Raw genomic sequence first — 22144 nt, forward strand, 5'->3', positions numbered from 1 at the left:
CAGTTTATTAGGTCCCTGTATTGAAGCACTAAATGTTACTTGTTTGTGCATTTTGTAGTATTCTTATTGTATTTCCGTGGTAGTATTTTAGTTGTAGACACAAAGGGGCAATGGGGACAAAGTTGACACAAAAAATTGGTACTTTATTTACTATTATATGGATTGTCATTATATTCTGACCATTTTTTATTTGGCTGGTCGAATGAAAAAGCCTGGTGGGCCGCATGTGGCCCACGGGCTTTAGTTTTCTCACCTCTGAGCTAAAGCATCCAAAGAAGACTGAAGGCAGATGTCCCAAGCCTACTGTCATATTTTCTTGCATGACCCAGCGACAGGACATAAATTCTGGTGTAACCTTCGCAAGCAACAAAAAGACCCGGAGTGGCTGAAAAGAGTGAGTAAATGGAGTTGGTCAGAGCAGATCTAAGCATCTAACTTTTGCAGGAGAAGCTAAGGACAAAACAAGCTTTATTTACAAGGAGCAGCTTTTCAAGAACAATAGCGGCTAGCCAGGAGCCGTAGCCAAGTGGCTATCATGAGTGGCTAGAGAGGAAAAAAGTGGAACAAAACGTGGAAAATACCCGAATCACAGGACCATCACATGCAAGGCTCAGCTGTGAAAGGTAAGTGGCCATTAAGTGCTAAAAACATCACTTGGACAAACTATCTTAGCAAAAATTTCATTTGGGGGTTTCGTTGTTGCAAGATTGCTGCCAAACAGCTTCTTGTAATGTGTAATATAATTCAAAAAATTCTAAACCCACCAAATAAAAAAAAATAGTGTTTATAATGTGTATGTTTGCACGGTCATTTTATTTATTTTAAGTTTGTTTACTTATATTTTAATCATATCACTAAAACATATATCATATTTGAATATTATCCAACCGTTTGAAATCTGTTGCTACCCAAAATAGAAGACGAATACCCGCTAAGATGACGTCATCACTCTGCGACGTTTGACCATGGAGCATTTTTGATTGTCATACTAGCCGCAAGGTGGCAGCAAAACACTTTTTCCTATATTACACCTTGTTGCTCGCTGAAGCATTGTTGAGGAATTGCTAAGTATTTAAAAAATAATCAAATCATAATAAAATGTTGAACTAAAACGTCTTGTACGCGTACCAAGAATAGACTTTTGGTTCACTAAAGTAATTCTTATTTTATATTTTAAAAAGGAATATCCCTCTGGAAAGTATATTTTAGTTCATCAACAGTATTTGTTTTCCAGTATATATATTTAAATGTAAAAGATCAAAATCATAATTTCTTAAAAATCTTTCTTTCGAAAGTAGATTTATTTTTGGTATATCTGTAGAATGTTTCTAGTATTTTGGTATTATTACAGTAGTTTTATGATTATAGTATTTTTGTAATATTACTGTAGTATTTTTTTACTATCTCGATCTTTTTTGTAGCATTTCCATATAAGAATGTCGGTTGTATAGCTAGTATTTTTGTAGTATTTGGTGATATTTCCATAGGATAATTTTTGTATTACCGCTGAAGGTGTAATTTTCATTGTTTCTGTTGTAAACCTCTTGTAGTAGTATTTTTGTAGTAATATTGCTCTAGTAGTTTTTATATTATAGTATTATGTATTTATATTTTTTTAGTATTTCAGTAGTATAATTGATGTATTTTTAAAACAGTATTTTGGTAGAATTTGTGTAGTATTTCCATAGTTGTATTTTTGTCAAATTTCTTTAGTATTAGTAATATTACTGTAGTCTTTTTGTAGTACATTTGGAATAAATAATTCTGCAGTAGTATTTTGTAATATAGTATTACTCTAGCGGTATTTTTTCAGTAATTTTATACTATTTTTTTAATTTTCGGAATGAAAACAAAATACAGTAATATGAGGTCCCTGTTTTGAAGCACTATAGTGGATATTTATTTTGTAGTTGTGGAGTATTTTTGTTGTATTTCTGTAGTAGTATTCTGGAGTGGATACACAAAGTGACTATGGGGACCAAAAGGGTTAACCACTCTTGGGTCCTCTTAGTGGTTGCGGGGCCCTAAGCAGCCGCTTAGCTCGCCGACCAGTTGCTAGCTGCTAATCCCATTATGTTTAACTATACAAATATTCAATGAAAAAAGCAGTATTTAAAGAAAAAAAAAACGTATTGAAAAGTATCACAATTACCCAAAATATGTTTTTTACCCCGTAAAACACGAAAACAGTAAAAACAGTAAGAAATGTGCTAAGCTGTAAGATAATATCTGCAAGTTTATTCGACTGTCACAACCTGCAATGCTAGTTTTGTGGACGATGCCGCTAGCTGCTAATGCTAAATGGTTAATCATACAAATTCTAATCATACAAATGTAATATTGCAAATCAACCTGTTCAGAAAGTACGTGAATTTCCTCAAAGTCAGTTTTTTATGTTACCTAAACCAGAAAAATGGCCTCTAAAATGCTATTGGTAGCAAAAACCTGGAGCTTATGCCACTAGTAATACGAGCTTTTGCTATTTTCAAAACTAGTAACGCTAGCAAAGAATTAAAGAATGAAATAAAAATGTATAAAACGTTTTGTACGCATAAAATAATTTGATTTCTGGTCTTATAAAGTAATTATGTTGTATTTTAAAACAAATATCCTTCTGGAAATGATATTCTGTTCATCTAAAGCAGGGGTGTCAAACAGGCGGCCCGCAAGCCGGATCAGTGCCGCTAAGGGATTGAATCCGGCCCGCAAGACAATGCTCAGAGAAGAATAAGAGTAAAACGAGCTGCAGGTTGAAATATGCCCACTTGATGTTGCAAAAGCCAGATGCCTCTCATGAAGACGCTGTACTTGTATTTCTCTCTCTCTCTCTCTCTTCCTCCTTTTTTCTCATTCTCTCTCTCCGTCTCTCATTTCCTCTTTCTTTGTTTCTTTCCCCCTCTGTGTCTTTTTACCTTCTTTTGCGCTCTCTTCTTTTTTTCCTTTTTTTCCTTCCTTTGATTCCTTTTCTCTCTCTTTTCACTCGTTCTCTCTCTCTTGCTTTCCCCTTCTCTCTTGCTTCCCCCTTCTCTCTTTCTCTCTTTCTATTTCTCTTTGGCTTTATTTCTTTCTCTCTCTGTGTCTCTATTTTCTCTCTCTTTCTCCCTTCCTCTCTTTGTCCCACCCTCTCTCTTTTTCTCTCTCTCTCTCTCTCTCTTATGTCTTTTTCTTTTGCTCTAATTTACTAGTCTGGCCCCCGAGAGAATGTTTGTTCTATCGTGTGGCCCCCGAGTTAAAATGAGTTTGACATCCCTGATCTAGAGTACAAAACAAAGCTACCAACCACTGGTCAAAACCCTGCCTTGAAAAGAAAGATTAAAAAAAAAAAAACCCACAAAAACCACGTTGGGGCTCCTGGGTTAATTATTCAACAGGCAAAAATGTAGACATGAGAAGAAGAAAAAGGAAAAAGACATCTTGCATTAATATTTTAGCCCCACTTTAGTTGAGCCAGTACCTCATGTTTCTTTTTTACCTGGAGTGAAGAATCCTTGTTTGAGAATGTGCTGCTGAGCCGGGTTAGCAATTTCCCCCGGAGGCTCGTTTGGTTCGAGGAAAACCTTCAATAGTAATCCAAATTGGGACTCAGTTGGACCAGTTTAATTCTCTCTCTCTCTCTCTCTCACTCTCTCTCTCTCTCTCTCTCTCTCTCTCTCTCTCTCTCTCTCTCTCTCTCTCTCTCTCTCTCTCTCTCTCTCTCTCTCTCTCTCTCTCTCTCTCTCTCTCTCTCTCTCTCTCTCTCTCTTTTTTTTTCTCTCTCTCTTTCTCTCTCTCCTAAGACTTAAAAAGTGGTCGGCGGCGCCCTCTGTTGGCTGCGGCTGCATCGGCTCGCTACAACGGGTCAGGTGCAATCGACATTTCGTTATGTGTACATTGTTACACAGAATGACAATACAAGGAAATTATTATTATTTTTCTTTCTCTTTCTCTTTCTCTCTCTCTCTTTCTCTCTCTCTCATGAATAACATCAATGCTAATCTTATAATATGAAAATGCTAATATCAATATCATGCTAACAAAAGTACTTTGAAGGACTATTTTTCTCACTATGTTTATACCAATGCAATATTTTAATTACATTTATGATTAATATGGCTATTATTATTTAGCAAATTTGAGGGATTATTTTGATGTTTTTTTTAAATTATTTTTTAGAATAATAAAATGAATGATTGAAGTGAACTAATCAATGAATTAATTGTATGTTCTAATTTTTGACCATACAAACTAGAGCTTTGTTATTATTCTTTTTATTTTATTTTAAGAAGGAACTTATCAAATAATTTTGCGTGTTTTCAGTATTTGATCATCATTTTGTATTTTTAAAATTAATAGTCTGAACTTTAAAAATAAATAAATAATTTTGCCCATTTCAGGATTATTTTTCTGTATTTTTTAATTTTAATTAAATATTATTACCCTAAAAATAAAGAAAATGTCAAATATTTTTCCTATTTTCAGGATTATTTTTATGCGTTGTTTTTGTGAAAATGTATATTTTGCTTAGTTTCAGGATTTATTTGATGTATTTTCATTTAAAAAACAAGACTTTTAACACAAAAATAGGGCAAGTATCAAATAATTTAGCTAATTTTAGGGATTATTTTATAAACATTTTTTGTTTTGAAAACATAATAATAGGCAAAATATGAAATCATTTTTATGGATTTCAGGATTTATTATTGTATATTTATAATTTTTTTTAAAAAGGAAAAATTGAGCAAAACTCAAAAAATAATCCCGTGTTCGGGACTCTTTCATTTTTTTTTATTCAGAAAGAAATATTATAAACATAAAAATCTGTAAAATATCAAATATTTGTTTTTATTTTCAGTATTATTTTGGGTTAAGAATACATTTTCAGTTCCAGGATTTATTTAATATATTTTTATTAAAAAAACAAAACGTTTTGAATGTAAAAATATGGCAAGTATAAATTTTTTTTGCTAATTTTAGGGGTTATTTTATATACATTTTTTTTGTTTCGAAAACGTAATTATACGCAAAATATTAAATATTCTTTCCTGATTTAAGGATTTATAAATGAATATTTTTAATTATTTTAAAAAAGGACTCTTTTTCTGTATTTTTTTTTTATTCAGAAAAAAATATTATGAATGTAAAAATCCTGAAAATATCCAATAGTTTTGGTCATTTTCAGGATTATTTTTTCATGTACATTTTTTTAAAATAATAATTAAAAAAAAAAACATAGGACATGAACCCGTAAACTCGAGTTCCCGTGTTTCCAAACCCTACAGTAAAACATCAATATTTTATTTCGTTATATTCAAGAGACAGCAATCTATAATGAACGTATCATCGAATTCTTTCCGTCTTAAAGGGACACGAGAAAGACATTATCAGACGTGCAGTCTTTCCAGTCCCCTCACATAAATAAATCAGTATAAAATGCACTCAAAATACATATTCAAGACAAAGTACGCGAATAAAACACCATGACAGCAGCCAGTGAATTCCGTTTTAATCTCAGTAAAACACCGTCTCGTACATACACTTATTTCTAATTTCCTACGTCACACCCAATCACAATTTCCGTCGGGAACAGTAAAAGCCTTTGACTTTTGTGGGTTTTTTTTTTTAGCTTTTAGCCGTCGAACATGTGGACCTCCATTTCCTCACTCAAATACTCTCTCAATAAATTTTCGGAGTAAAGAAAAGCCACATTAAAGCTACGTAGCGACAAATAGTGGCGGGAAACTGTAGCATCACGAATAAATGGTGATTTTGTTTCCCTTTTATTGAAAACGAATCGATTGTCACAATAAACGACAAGTAATTTTTATATTAAAATATATTAGATTTATATATTTGATGGTAGCTTCACTTCAGCCACCATAATCAACTTAGCACTCAATGTTAATTAGTTTAACAGCTAATGCTAGTATCACAAACACTACCTGGGAAAATTAGCATTGTGGATGCGGCAGTTAGCCGTGAATGCTAAATGTTTATTCGTGCAAACTTTGATTTTATATTGTATATTTTTAGCCAACTGGTGTGCAACCACAATCCCATTGTAGAAATAAAATGATGATTCTGATTCTGAATATAAAAAAAGAGTTTTGCTGCTATCATGTGGCTAAAAAGACAATTAATAATGCTAATGCAGAGCGATGACGTCATCTCGGTAGGGAATTCGTCTTGTACTGATATTTTGGTTAGCAACATAAATAAAAAGATACATTTTAAATACAATATTTAGTCTTATAATTCAAAAAACAAAATACAAAACAAACTTAAATCACAGTATTTAAATTTAAAGTTGCTCAGAGAACATGTGAATTTCCCAAAATGGAAATGTTTTGTTTGTAAACACAGAAACGGTCATAAACATGCTAACTGGTAACAAAAATCTTGGGTTTATGCTACTAATAATGCTAGCATTGTGGACACTGATGCTATTCAATAATTGGTCATGTTTATTCATACAAATTTTTATATGAATAGAAGAATTTAATTTGTGTATAAAAAAACATAATGGTCACAAACGTGCTAATCGGTAGCAGTAACGGTAATGAAGCTTAAGCTATTAGTAATGCTAGTGTTATGGACACAGCTGCTAGCTTAAATCCCTAATGTTAACTCATACAAATTTTGATTAAATGTCAATAATTTCCGTTTGAGTGAAAGAGAAAAATGGACAGAAGTGTACTTATTAGCTACAAAAATCTGGATTTTATGCTACTAGTAACGCTAGCATTTTTGACGCGAACGATAACCACTATTTTCTGTTTTTTTTTTCATACCAATTTTGATTGATTGTTTAAATGATTTGCTCATTAAAAAAAAAAAAATTAAAAATAGTCATCAGAAAACCCGGAGCTTATGCTACTTTTAATGCTAGCATTGTGGAGGAGGTTGCTAGCAGCTTATTCCTTGTGTTTTTCATACACATTTTGATCAAATGTCATTTTGTTCCATTTATTGAGAAACAAAAATGGTCAGAAATTCAGATTCAGAGAAATGTGCTAATTATGAAAAAAAATAAAACAAAACTAGTACTTATGCCACTATTTATGCTAGCATAGTGGACGTGGCCACTAGCTACTAATTCTAAATGTTGAATCATACACATTTTTTTTTTTAAAAATAGCAGAATTTCTATCCAAACCTGTTGAGAAAGTACCCAGACTTGATAAAATGTCAAATATTTTGTTTATTAACACACATGCATTGTCAGAAATGTGCTAGTTAGCTGTAAAAACCTGGAGCTTATGCTACTAGTAATGCTACCCTTGTGGACGAGGGCGTTAGCCACTAATAATCAATCATTTATTTCATACAAATTTTGATTAAATATCAATTTCTTAATGTAACACAAGAACGGTCAAAAATGCGCTAACTAGCAACAAAAAAACTGTAGCTTATGCTACTAGTAATGCTAGTATTGTGGACGCCGTCGCTAGCCACTCATTCCAAATGCTAATTCATCCTAATTTTGAATAAACCTCAATTTATTTCGCTTAATGGAACACAAAAACAGTCAGAAATGCGCAAATTAGCAACCAAAAAACCCGTAGCGTATACTATTAGTAATGCTAGTATTGTGGACGAGAGCGATAGCCACTAAATTGTAATGTTTCTTCATACAAATTTTGATTAAATCTCAATTTCTTTCGTTTAATGGAACACAAAAATGGTCAAAAATACGCTAACTAGCAACAAAAAACTGTAGCTTATGCTACTAATAAATGCTAGTATTGTGTGTACGGGGTCGCTAGCCACTCATTCCAAGTGTTTATTCATACAAGTTCTGATTAAACCTCAATTTATTTTGCTCAATGGAACACTAAAATGGTCAGATATACGCTAACTAGCAACAAAAAACCTGTAGCTCATGCTACTAGTAATGCTAGTATTGTGGACGCGGTCGCTAGCCACTCATTCCAAATGCTAATTCATACAAATTTTGATTAAATCTCAATTTCTTTCGTTTAATGGAACACAAAAATGGTCAAAAATACGCTAACTAGCAACAAAAAACTGTAGCTTATGCTACTAATAAATGCTAGTATTGTGTGTACGGGGTCGCTAGCCACTCATTCCAAGTGTTTATTCATACAAGTTCTGATTAAACCTCAATTTATTTTGCTCAATGGAACACTAAAATGGTCAGATATACGCTAACTAGCAACAAAAAACCTGTAGCTCATGCTACTAGTAATGCTAGTATTGTGGACGCGGTCGCTAGCCACTCATTCCAAATGCTAATTCATACAAATTTTGATAAAACCTCAATTTATTTTGCTTAATGGAAAACAAAAATGGTCAGAAATGCGCTAACTAGCAACAAAAAACCTGTAGCTCATGGTACTAGTAATGCTAGTATTGCGGACGCCGTCGCTAGGCACTCATTCCAAATGTTTATTCAAACAAATTTTGATGGAGTGTCAATTTTTTTTAATGTATCAAAACACAAAATAATGTCAGAAATGTGTTATTTAGCAACAAAAACATATTTTCCGAAGACTTTTGATCAAATTGAGATCTGGATTTTTTTTATTTTTTTTTTATCAATACAGACCATTTAGGTACACATAATAGCCCTTCACAAATAAGACTCATTGGAGAAAAATATTAACATATTTTTACACTGTTATCGATTCGAATCTAGAGACAAAAATCGTGTACCAAAAAGTGTAAAACCCCAACATGACCTTCTTCTTAACACGCACGAAAAAACTCAATAAAAATATCAATGGGCTACATTGACGTTAGTCTCGCTGGAAATGGTCTTGTCCCAATCGATTGGACGTTAAGATGCTCGAACGAGCGAGACTCGGGCCAAACGTCCCGTTTCCTGTTTTCGATTCCGCCCGACGACACGATGCTGTCGGTTATGTCAGAGGTGGGCAGCTATTTCGAGTCTGGGGTTCCAAAATTTGTTCCAGGGGCCCATCCTGGAGACAAATCCCATATTTTTCATTTAGGAATAAATATACATGCAGATATCAAACTGTTATATATATATATATATATATATATATATATATATATATATATTTTTTTTTTTTTTTTTAAATAGAGTTGTTTCATCAAATTGGTTTCAAAGCACTTTCAAACAAATTTAAAGTGAAATAATACTCTAGATGCCACTTTTAAGCACTCAATTTGATATTTAGTTTGGTAGTATTACTGTAGTTGTATTACGGTAGTTTTATTTTTTCTAGTAATTCTGCAGTAGTGTTTTTGTAGTATTTCATTATAGATTTTTTTTTAGTATTTCTGTAGTATTTCCGTTGTAAAATTTTTGTAGTATAACTGTAGTACTTTTGTATTATTACTGTCGTTGTATTTTTGTAGTATTTTGGCTGGAATTCTTCTATAATTGTGTTTTTGCACTAAAGTATTACAACAGCAGTATTTTTGTAGTGTTTCTGTCGTATTTGTGTAGTATTTCCACAATAGTATTTTCTGTCCTTTTACTGTAGTTGTATTCTTTTATTATTTCTTGTTCTTTTTTTATATTAGTATTTTTGTAATAATTTGAAAGTAGTATTTCTGTACATTACTGTAAGTGTATTTTTCTAATATTTCTGTTGTAATATTTCTGTAGTAGTATTTTTGTATTATAGCATTACTGTGCTAGTGTTTTTGTAGTAATTTTGTAGTATTTCCACAGTAGCATTTTTGTCATATTTCTGTGGTTGTATTATTCCATTATTTCTGTTGTCATTTTTTCATAGTAGTATTTTTGTTGTATATAAAGTAGTATTTTTGTTATATTACTGTGGTCGCATTTCTGTTGTATTTTTGTAGTATTTCCAAAGTAGTATTTTTGTAGTTGTTCTGTAGTATTTTTGTAGTATTACTGGAGTTGCATTTTTTTATTATTTCTGTTGCAATTTTTCTGTAGGAGTATTTTTGTATGATAGTATTACTGTGATAGTATTTTTGTATTATTTCTTTTGCAGTTTTGTAGTATTTCCATAGTAGTATTTTTGCAGTTGTTCTGTAGTATGTTTGTACTATCACTGTAGTTGTATTTTTTATTATTTCTGTTGTAATATTTCTGTAGAATTTTTTTCTTTTCAGAATAAGAGCATAACAGTATATCAGGTAGTATTTTTGAAGTGGTACTTTGTTGTAGACACACAAAGGGACAATGGGGACACAGTTGGCACCCCAAAAAACTGTTTTATTTGTTGTACTTTATTGACTAGTATATATATTGTCAGTATATTCTGACTTTTTTTTTTGAGGGCCGAATGAAAAAGCTTGCTGGGTCGCATGTGGCCCTTGGACCGTAGTTTGCCCACCTCTGGATTAGATGCACGAAAATCGAATCGGGTGGCGTTGGGCGGAGTCGTGAGTCGTATGGAATTACTCATCAAATTATGACTCAAACAAGTGAATTTATTTACACTAAAGCGACGGAGCGAAAAATGGTTTCGCTCGTACTCTGCCTCGAGCGATCCTATGTATTTATAACCTCGCCGTTTGCAGCCGGAGGGCCTGGAAAAATGCAAACTTGTGAAATAATATATGACGGGCACGATTTTCCGTCACATTTAGCGCCATTACGTGTTATTACAATAAACTGGACGTGAAGGGAAATAAACAGCGTCTTTCTCTGGTACGCAGTATCAAAAAAATTTAGTTTTTTTTTCGCCGATGGTACGACGGAATGGACCCGACACGACAGCCTGACCCCGTTTTGGGTGTAAACAACCCACTTGACTCGATAATCGAAGTCAGATTTTGGTTTTAAAAAATCAGAACAAACGGGGATACGGTTCGGTAGGTTATATGTGCAAACTACCATTTGCTAAGTCACGTTTTTTGGGGACAAATGAAGCACTTGTTTTGGGTTTTAAAGGGACAGTGTGTATTAGTTGGCGCCTCCTAGTGTTAAGGACATCATTCATTTAAAAACTCTCACCTAGAGCACGGGTTTTCAACTGGTCTAATTTCCGGACCCACCGTAGCAGCTAGTTACAAGCTATTGTAAAGTTGGCCGTTTTGGATGTACATCTCTCAGAGTTCAGACTAATGAAAATAACCTGTTTTTATATTCCTAAATATAAAAACAATCTTTCTCACACACACACATAAAGTAACGTTTCAATAATGAGTGTAATTACATCTTTTGTGCGTTTATCAATCTTATATTCTTTTATTGTGAAGTCGTGCTCATGTGTGTCCTGTTTTCACTGACGTATAATAAACCACGCCCACCGTTTGGGCTCTCTCATTTCAACCAACTTGGAGCCTCGTGAGTACCTTGCAGCTGCTATCACGATGTAGTTTTTAACAATATATGTATTTTATCTGTGTAAATACAGCCACCAAAGAGTCTTAATAATAACTATCTTTGACAGCTATTATCCAAATAAATACTAATTCCACTTCTTAAATTCATCCAATGAAATGATTGTGCATTTCAAAGCAGAAATAGTATAATAGTATATGCAACTTTTTTTTCCAAAAACAAAATGACCAGCAAAATTAAAACCGCTTATACTTGCATATAAGCCTAAATTGCATACAAGCGACCCCCTAATACTGCTTTAAAATAGCCACATACAAATACATTTTGAAATTTGTACCCTTTTAATTATGTAGCTAATAAAGATTAACATACTGCTAAAATGCCAGATACTCCTACACCCATTTTTTATACTTCTTCAGCATGATTGTTGACACCCGTTTCCACTTTTCCTTCTACTTAGCACAAAATTTCTTGGGACCCATTATTTTGAGTAGAAAAGGGATATAAAACCGACAAAATTACAATAAAATGAGATGCGGTCCCTCTCAAACATGCCGATTGACTGAACAGGAAGAAGAGATCGAGCAAGGGATTATCGCCATCTACAGATAAGGAGTGTAATTGACTTTCTGTTTATTCTTCTTCTTAGCGTTATTTAGTCAAGGAAAAGGCCCGCGACACACGTTTGGGTCCCGACCCTCGTGTTGAGAAACTTGCTCTAGAGTGGTCGAAAAATACGGCAGGTGCTTCATGAGGCTTCATTTTGACATGCTAACAATTAGGAACATATTTTCTCGACTGTAATCCGCTCTCGAGTATAAGTCACCCAAGACTCAAAAAGGTAGGTGAAAAAAAAATATTTAGAATTATTTTTTTATTTTTTTTTACGATGATGAAAAAAAAACACTTCAATTCCCTTCAAAAATAAGAAATGTAAAAAAAATTCACCTAAAGTAAATGACACGTTTGATACTGACCCATTTAGAAAACAAAGTAACTGTTTGATAATCTATCGAGGGACGACGTAGATTCAGTAATGAACTAATAAAAACAGATTTCACATGACAGCGACAAATTGAAATCAAAATCGTATGTAAGAGTTGGTTGCCATCTTCTGGTAAAATTGTATACAGTATACGTATTTATTTTCACGTTACTTTGGAGAAAATACATCAAAAATGTTTTGTCGTAATTCCTCAGGAAACCTCAATACCAAAAAAGTTACTCTTAAAATAAGTTAAACACAATATTAATGGATGATTTGTATAATAAACAAACAAAAAAAACATTCAGAGATAAGTTTTTTTCACATGACAGCAACAAACTACAACCATTGCCTTGCATTTGTTTAGAGTGCCCTCTTGTGGCTAATGGTAAAACTATACTTGTAAAAAAAAAGCGGTGTGAAGTCCGGTAAGTACGATAATCTGTGTCAAGAATGTCTGTTCTAATGCCGGTTTCAAGGAAACTGGGAAATCAAAGATTTTTTTCGCATCATATCAGGAATCCAAGTCAACCTTACAAAAAATCGTCTTCAAGGGTCTCGTAATTTGTTCGGAAATCCGAATAATGAAAATTCCATTTAATCGGTATTTTTTATGGCTAAGACAAATTTTTGAGAACACCTTTAAGAGGAACCTTTATATTGTTATGATAACACTTCAAACGGAAACGTGTGAAGAATATACAAAGTACTTCGCAAATGACTCCACAGTTGTACCACAATAGTTCGTATTTACAAGTATGATCAGTTTATCGATCGAGTTTTGGAGATATCCTTTCCAAATGATAGCGTTTCTGGGTTTAAGTTTTATCATTTACAGGGTTTCTAGGGTGTATTCCTCACCACGTTTTCCCTCCAACTACCATTGATGGCTAAATATGTGCTCCACCTACATCAATGAAGATCCACAAATCCAACTCGGTCTGGTTTCCAGGTCTGATCCGACTCAGTTTTGGTGTCAGTCAAGGGGTTCAGAGTCATCGAGATCAGGTTGCCTCATCTACTCCAACAGTTGTAAGCTGGGGTCAATGTACCTTCTCGGTTGTGAAATTGTTTCGATTTTACTCCCCCTGATGTCCAGAGTCCAGAGGACACCTGGCTATTACATCAGTCCTCGAAGTTGTAAACAATCAGGGTCGGTCTCAAATGGTGGTCTGGAGCTCACCGTTAAGCAAGGCGGCATTGTGGGCCTCCAAGTTGGCATTGATGATCAGCGGGTTGTTGACCATCCGGCTCCTGTCGGCCCGGCTGTCGCTCCGGTCCATCTCGTCCAAACCCGTCACCTTCTTGAGACACAGAACCTTCTGGAAACTCTTCTTGAAGTTGTCCGACAGGAAGGCGTAGAGAATGGGGTTGGCACAGCTGTTGGCGTAGCCCAGCACCACTACGAAGTCGAAGGTGCTCTTGACGGCTGAGGTGGGGTTGATGGATCCAGTGACCGAGGTCACGTTGAAGACGTAGAAGGGAAGCCAACAGAGGACAAAGACCGCCACCACAATGGAGACCATGCGGGTCACCTTGCGCTCAGAGCGCTTGCGTTTGCTTGAGCCCACGCGCATGCTTGACGATTTCACCTGAGGGAAGGGGGAAAACATTGGTTGCTCAAAATATTAATGCAATTGAATTATTTCCTTCACCCGTAATCTAGAACGATCTGTAAAGTTTTGGGGAATTAGGTTAGGGTTATACCGATGACTCACAGGGTATATATCAATTATCCTAAATCTATAGACTCCATCCATCAACATCCCTTTGTCCGGTTTTTGGTCATGGATGCATCAGCCTTAGCAGGGAAGTACAGACCTCTCTGTCCCCAGCCACTCAGTCCATCTCTTCCAGCTGGTTTTTCGATGTGTTCCCAGGCCAACATAGTAACAGAGTGTGTCCTGGACCATTATCAGGGTCTCCTATTGGTTGTACATGCCAAGAACACCTCACCTTGGACGCAGGCATCCATGATACATCATAACCAGATGCCCGAGCCACCTCAACTTGCTCTAGGCTAGCAGAGCAACATGGTCACTCAAGGCTACCTGGTACGGACACTTCGCTGGCAAGGTGTATATTAGATTTTAATTCAATACCGGAAAAGTTTTCTATCGTTAAAAGCAAACAAATAAATAACCTCCTGCTCTATCCTTGCTCCATGTTGGAAGGAGACAGTTGAGGTGGCTTGAGCATCTGGTTTGGACACTTTCAGGAGGATTCGGTACCGCTTCAGCAGGATACCTTATAGATGACCCAGGACACATGAGAAAGTCTAGGTGTTCGGCCTGTTTGGGAACGCCTTGGGACCATCTCCCTCTCTATTCTGACTCTGTATTGAAACAGTTTAAAGTGCTTCAGGCATATGCTTTGTATGCATCCCTGTTAGGTGTCAGTGGGGCAATAGGCCCTGAGGACAACCCAGAATGCGCTGGAGAGACCATGTGTCCTTGCTGGCCTGGGAATGCTTCTGGATCGGGTTAAATAAGCTGGACGACGTGGCTAAGGGCAGGGATGTCTGGGCCTCGTTGTGACTTTCCTTCCCCAGATAAGCAGACGCTTCTATGTCTCTATCATTTCTATAGCAAAGTATTTCTGTTTTGAACTCCATTTAACACCGAATCGATTCAATGATGAAATAGCAATCAGGCAAAACATCTTTACCAGACCGGCTGACGCTTTCTCGACCGTTCTAAATTTAGCTCGCGGCCCGATGCAAACAATTCTCATCCGTGTTAAATGAGGCGGTTCGACTGCAAACAGAGTCCGACGATGAACGATCCGCGGCACGATGGTCGCTTTAAACGTTCTTACCTTGACGATAATGAGCAGGTAGCACAGACAAATGACGGCCAACGGCAGGAAGAAGCCCACGAAGAAGGTGTAAAAGATGAAGGCGGTGTAATAAACATCCTGCGGTTCCGGCCAAACGATGCCGCAAACCGGCACCTTGTCCAGGCCGCTGAAGATCATGGTGGGCAGGATGACCAGCAGGGACACGCCCCAAACCGTCAAGTTGATGAACTTGGCCACCCGAGGTTTGCGCCATCTTGTGGACTTGATGGGGTGGACCACAGCCAGGTATCGATCGATGCTCATCACCGTCAGGCAGAAAATGCTGGTGAACTGATTGAGGGAGTCTGCCGGGAGGAGCAGAAGCAAAGATCACTCCTGATTCAAATCCAACTGGGAGATAATTAGCGCATAATTAACTCGGAGCGTATCGACTCAGGAACTCATGAGCTTGCCATGGACATCTTTAGCCGTCAATTTCTTCGGTGTAATTGATATGTTTTTCTATAATCCGGCTGTCCAAACACGTTCGGAAGCACTGACTTGCATTTATGATATCATCTGGGGAATTGTTTCCTTTTTTTGCTAAAAGTCTCTTTTTTCGTAAGAAAAAAACAAGTTTCTTTTTTGTTACTGATTAGCGTCAAACGCTACCCGTTTGATATGTATTCCTAAAATAACATCTCATCTTATGGTTACTATTTGTTTACTTTGTTATTACCTGGTTGAAATTAGTAGTGTTATGGTTAAAATAGACTGTCAAACACTATAACATCATGCCAGTTAAGTCAAGTCAAGTCAAGTCAAGTCATTTTTATTTGTATAGCCCTAAATCACGAAGAGTCTCAAAGGGCTTCACAGATTGTTACACTATATTACACAAACTATTTTCAACCGACAAGAGGAGTAGGTTATTCGTATGCAATGGAGTAGAAGTGAGTTTTAAGTTTAGATTTAAGATCAAATTTCCTAGAGAGTTGCAATAACCTATCGCTGTCTATTTTTAGAACCAGTGCGTAGGGTACTCAGGTGGTCTCAGGAAGCCCGCGGGCACTACGTTGGTGATGCCTACCTTAAACAATGCCCTCAATGACACCAGCATTTTATTTTGATTTATTTATAGTTCAGGCAAAAGAAAGTTCCTGCTAAAGTCAAAATACTCAAACATAAATGATATGTACTTTTATGGAATGCAGCTGACTCTATCCAATCGAAGCGGCTCCTGTCAATCATGTTTAGATAAGGGTATGTGAAAACAGAATGTAAATCTGGTGTTACTGCATGCCTGAAATGAGCGTGACTAATTTAAGATCTCCCTCATCATATTCATCACCAATTAATTATAAATTGAAGTATATCTGTTAAAAATGGATGCCAAAGAATGGAAAACAAGAAGCATGACACAAATTTGATCTCTCGGCCCCCGCTCTCAACAGTAGTCAAGTGGGGGTAATGGATCGCGGCCAAAACAATGCAGTTCATTTTTGACATTGGCTCAAACCCAAACAAAGTCTGCCCTTTCTGCCTTTGCATTTAGCAATAGTCAACTAGGGATAATGGATCGCAACTACAGCATTTCATTCTAGGTGGGCTGGTGCGCATTCTAGCACCATAATGACATATTTAGAAATGTATGGCAGGCGGATTAAATCATTTAATGGGCCAGATCCGGCCCACAGGCACTTATACTTGACATACCTGGTCTACATTATCTTTTTTGCTCATGTATTGCCAAGGTATTGGATGTGAGACTATTGATAGATCAGCTCAATCGACCTGTGATTCAAAATGTTTGCCCACCCCTGGAAAAGAGTAGAACCCCCACTTTTTACAGTGCCTTGAAAAAGTATTTGCCCCCTTCTGGATTTCTATGTTTTTTGCATATTTATGACTTCCAAAGGTTTCAGATCATCAAACCAATTCAAACATCATACAGATACAACCCAGGGAAATACAAAATGCAAATTTTGAAATGTTGATTAGATTTATTAAAGCACAAAAAAATCAAAACCCATCAGGCCCTGCATAAAAATGTAATTGGGCCACCTTTGGCAGTTAAATCAGAAATCAATTGGTAATGAGTCCTTCTCAACGCTGTAGAGGATTTTGGCCCACTCTTCTTTGCAAAATAGTTTCAAATCTGCCATATTACAGGATTATCTAGCAAGAACTGCCTATTTAAGGTCACACCTCAGAATCTTAGTTGGATTTCAATACGAGATTTGACTTGGGCACTCCAGAACCTATTTTTTTTTTTAGCCATTCTGAGTTGAACTTGCTGGTGTGTTTCTGATCATTGTCCTGCTGCATGATCCAAGAGCACCTGTTTGAGGGCACAACCTGATGGCCGAATATTTTCCTTAAAGATCTTCTGGTAAACACCTGACTTACATTTTCAGTCAACCACAGAAAGTTGTCCTGGTCCTGAGGTAGCAAAGCAGCCCCAGGTCACCACACTTCCACTAACATGCTTTACTGTTCGCAACATGTTTCAAAAGTCTTGATGAAATTCAATCGAGATGCTGTGGTGTGACTTTCAACATGCGAGAAAACCCACCAATATGGTAAATTTGAAGCAATTTAGCAAAGAAGAGTGGGCCAAAATTCCTCCTCAGCGTTGTGAAAGACTCTTTACTGATTATCGAAGACGTTGAATTTCTGGTGTCACCGCCAAAGGTGGTCCAACTCGCTATAAGGTTCAGGGGCTAGGTAGATTTCTATTTTTTTCGGTTCTTAATAAATGAAATCAGAATTTCAAGACGGTATTATATATTTTCTTGGGTTGTCTCTGTGTGATCTGAAACCTTTTGTAAGGGATAAATATGCAAAGAACACAGAAATCAGAAAGGGGGCCAATACTTTTTCACGGCACTGTAAACCTGTCTTTGTTAATCTAAAATGAAGTCCAGGACTCCGCCCCACGTACCTACGGTCATGATGACCCTGCAGAGCGCCTTGCCAAAGGGCCAGTGCACCAGCGCCAGCTGCAGGGCGATGAAGGGAAGGCTCATCATGCACAGGACGTCCGCCACAGCCAAATTTAGGATGTAGATGTTGGTTACCGTCTTCATTTTGGCATAGCGCAGGATGACGTATATAACGAGCGCGTTACCGCACAGCCCCACCGCACACACCAGGAAGTAGATGGAGGTGATGACCACCGAACTGGTCTTATCTTGGTGGGGCTCCCGGCTCTCCACCGTCAGGTTCAGGTCGGCCTCCGAATCGTTGCCCGGGAGGTAGCTGTCGTACAGGAGCGGCTCGGGGGTGCTATGGTTGGCCGGGGCCGAGAAGAAGGCCCAGGGGTCGGGCTCCATGATGGCGATAGGGGTCAAAGTTCGTCTAACCGGGGGGGAGGGAGGATGGGCGCTTGCACCCGTTCACGTCGCAGGGGAAGAGGTGAATCCATCTGGGGGTGGATGACAGAGTGAATATGTGTCATGGTATCACCTCAAAAATCATAGCAATTATTAGAAGATTCAGTGTCGGATTTAGGGGGAATCTGTATCACGAATCGCGATTCGAGTTGCCGCGTGCTTCGAGTGCGAGCTGGTGTGTCGTTTTTTTGTATGTGCATCGGAGAACACCGCGCCGCTCGCCCCTCAGACAAATGTTTATTCAATCGATATCGGGAACAAACAGCTCTGACTCTGCAGGAGATTCTGTCACCGTGCTCGAGCGAGATGTTGCATATATGTATATAGATATAGATATTGTATATACACTGTATATACATATATACACCCTGAATCTTCAACTGGGGGTTCATTTCATGCCCCATTTCCATAATTCACTTAGCAGTCACCTAATCCGTAATTCATGTTTGAACCCGTGCACCGGCCTTTTTTTTCCTACGATCACATCAGCGCTATTAACTCCTTCAGTGCCAAAGACAAATGTCCTCGTCATTCACGCTCAAAACATGTTATTAAATGCTCAGACGGACACATTTCCCTATTTTAAAGTACAATTGAGTTAAAAATTGAAATAGATATATTTTGAACAGAGAACAATCCCAATTTGAAATATGCAACATATCATTTTGCTCTCCTTGAAAAATAATTTGACCCAAAATCACCTTAAATGAGCAAAACCGACAAATGTATTTTTTGACACTGTCCCTTTAAGAAATATTTTCAACCAAGATAGGAAAAAATAAGGAAATACGCAAAATCTAGAAGACAAAAACATTTCTTTTTTTTAAGTATAGAGTTAAAAATTAGCATGAAATCTGAAAAATATAAGCGACATTTTCTAACAACGAGTATGATTTTTTCCCCTCAAAAAACATATAAAAGTCAATTTTAAACATCATAAAATTAGAAAAAAATGAACTAATATAAGAGACATTTTGTAAGAATTGGGTGGGATTATCATATATTTTTTGCACTGACAAAGAATATTTGTAAAAATATCACTATATTAGAAAAAAACTAAAATAAGGAACCTTTTCTGACAATGGGGTAAGAATATTCATTTTTGTGAGTGTAATTTTGTCATAAATTAGAGTAAAAATATAATAAGATAAAAAAAACTAAAGCAAGAAACATTATCCGACAATGGGGTGGGAATATGATAATTTTTTGTCAACGTAAGTCTAATTTTGTTATAAATCTAAGTAAATATGTTAAGAAATTAGTAAAAAACAAAAGTAAGTGAGATTTTCTGCCAATGAGGTATTTATTTTTCCTGTTGCCAGTATAATTAAAATTAATTAAAAAATATCGTACTGTAACAAAATCATGTTAGAATAAGGGACGTTTTTTTGATAATGGGAAAATATTCTCTTTTGCAATGCATGTTAAGAAAAATTCTCATACATATGAGAATCAAACTGTGATTATAACGTGATTCAGGATTTTTTTTTATCAGCACAGTCCTTTTGCAGAAAAATAGAACTTTGACGAAAATATCCATCCGTGGCATGGAACGTATTAAATTGTCTTTTTTTTTTTTTTTTTTGCAACAACGCAAAAAAAACTACTTACATGCGGGAAAGTGTCCTCCCAGTCCTGAATCCATGCTGCCACCTGCAAAGGCGTCTTGACGGAGCGCGTCCATCGATCCACCTGCTCCTTCCTTCCGTTGCGCACGCGGACGTGCGCGTACTGGTGCGCGCCCTCGCCACGTCACGTCACCCCACGCAAGATACGTATCAAGTCATTATTATTTCACACTTTTTTTCTTTTGCGCTCCCGTGGAGGGAAAATGAATATGTTGGCGGAGGTTCCGAGATTTGTGCGTGTTGCGTTCAGGGGGAGCGCGCGGGACTGCGACTGAGAGCGAGAATGGAGAAGAGGAGAGAGAGAGAAGGGGAAGGGAGAGGGGGAGAAAAGGGAGAGAAGGGGAAGGGGAAGGGAATAGGTGGAGAAAGCAAGCGAGGAAGATCATTTCCCCCGAGGAAGAAGCAGATATGATCTGAGGGTCAAGTTTTCATGAGAAAACGTTCATTAACTGAACATGCACGTGCAAAAATGGTTTGAAGCCATATTAATTGTTATTTCCCTGCACCATTATCCAGTGTCGGCCACATTACTTTAAAACACAGGTGTCAAACAGGCGGCCCGCGGGCCAGATCAGGCCCGCTAGGGGATTGAATCCGGCCCGCGAGACAACACTCAGAGAAGCGCAAGAGAAAAACAAGCTGCAGGTTGAAATATGTCAACTTGATGTTGCCAAAGCCAGGTGAACAAAGACACTGTACTTGTATTACTTTCTCTTTCTCTCTCTCTCTCTCTCTCTCTTTCTCTCTCTTTCTCTCTCTCTGTCAGGAGGACCAGAACAGAGCAGGAGACCCCAGAGCGTTCGTACAATTCTTTTATTTGAGGAAGTGTAAAGGGTTAGCGGGAGACGCGATGACCGTCGAACGTCAGCAGCAACGCCGTGAAGATAACTTCGGAACACGTAGCCAATCGTAGCGCGGGACGGAAGCAGGTCGAGTTTACCGGGACTGGAGAGAAGATCGTAGCGTGGGACGGAAGCAGGTCGAGTTTACCGGGACTGGAGAGAAGATCGTAGCGTGGGACGGAAGCAGGTCGAGTTTACCGGGACTGGAGAGACGATCGTAGCGTGGGACGGAAGCAGGTCGGATCGGAGGCAGGCAGAATCAGGTAAACATGTCAAGAAGGCACTGGTAAATCAGGAAAGTCAAACGGGGTACAAAAGTAATCGTCAGACCAAGAGGTCTCGGCGTAGCGTGCTTAAAAAGGGAACATAAACCAATCAGGAAGCGCATTCCAGCGCGCCAGATGATTACCACTGGTGGCTCCACTTAGGTAATCATGACACTCTCTCTCTCTCTCTCTTTTTTCCACCCCTTTTCTTCCACTCTCTGTCTCTGTCTCTTTCACTCTGTGTCTCTCTTTTCCTCTTCCTTTGTTGCTCTTTGTTTCTTTCTCTCTCTGTCTTTTTAACTTCTTTTGCTCTAACTTCCTTTTTTCCTTTTCTCTCTTTTCTCTTTTTCTCTTCCTGCCCCTCGCGCTTTCTTTTCTCTTTTCTCTCCTTCTGTCTTTCTATTTCTCTTTGGTTTTCTTTCTTCCTCTCCCTTTCTTTTTCTCCTCTCTCACGACTTTTTATCTTTTTTGTTTCTCACGCTCTCTCCCTATCTCTCTTTTTCTTTCTTTGTCCTGCCATCTCTCCTTTTCCTCCCTCTTTCTCTTATTTCTTTATCTCTCTTTTTCTTTCTTTTTAATCTACTAGTCCGGCCCCCGACAGAATGTTTGTTCTATCTTGTGGCCCCCTGAGTTAAAATGAGTTTGACACCCCTGCTTTAAAAAAAAAAAACAGCTACTCACTACTTCTTCCAAAATGCAACTGAGTTAGTAACTGAATTACTGTATTGTCAAAGTAACTAGGTACCAGGGAAAGTAACTATTTCCGTTACTTTAAGAAGAAGTAGAACATTTCTGAGCAGTATTTGAGTCCGTATAATAGAGAACAGACAGGTAGTTGTGTTATAGAACCTTGTAATATTAAGTAAACACACACAAAAATGTATGCAAATACAGAAAAAAATGTGCGTAAACGACCACAAAATTGTAAGGAAATGAGCACAAAAACCTCAGTAAACACATACAAAAATGTACGTAAACACGCACAAGAACGTATGTAAACACGCACAAAAAGGTAAG

The 22144-nt window shown here is 37.2% G+C and overlaps 1 protein-coding gene across 1 annotated transcript; it reads right to left on the bottom strand.

The window, feature by feature from the left end:
* Positions 1-11108: 11108 nt before the first annotated feature.
* Positions 11109-20295, bottom strand: LOC148347485 (somatostatin receptor type 2-like). The gene is made up of 4 exons (XM_088323171.1): positions 20003-20295; positions 17941-18423; positions 15036-15361; positions 11109-13810 (listed from the first exon to the last, which is right to left on the bottom strand). Exons 2-4 carry the CDS (start codon positions 18329-18331, stop codon positions 13379-13381), a joined length of 1149 nt encoding a protein of 382 aa, XP_088179297.1. The 5' UTR covers positions 18332-18423; positions 20003-20295; the 3' UTR covers positions 11109-13378.
* Between the last annotated feature and the right edge of the window lie 1849 nt (positions 20296-22144).

Source organism: Urocampus carinirostris, chromosome 19, assembly GCF_059441175.1.
Source record: "Urocampus carinirostris isolate Australia breed hairy pipefish chromosome 19, RoL_Ucar_1.0, whole genome shotgun sequence".
NCBI lineage: Eukaryota > Metazoa > Chordata > Actinopteri > Syngnathiformes > Syngnathidae > Urocampus > Urocampus carinirostris.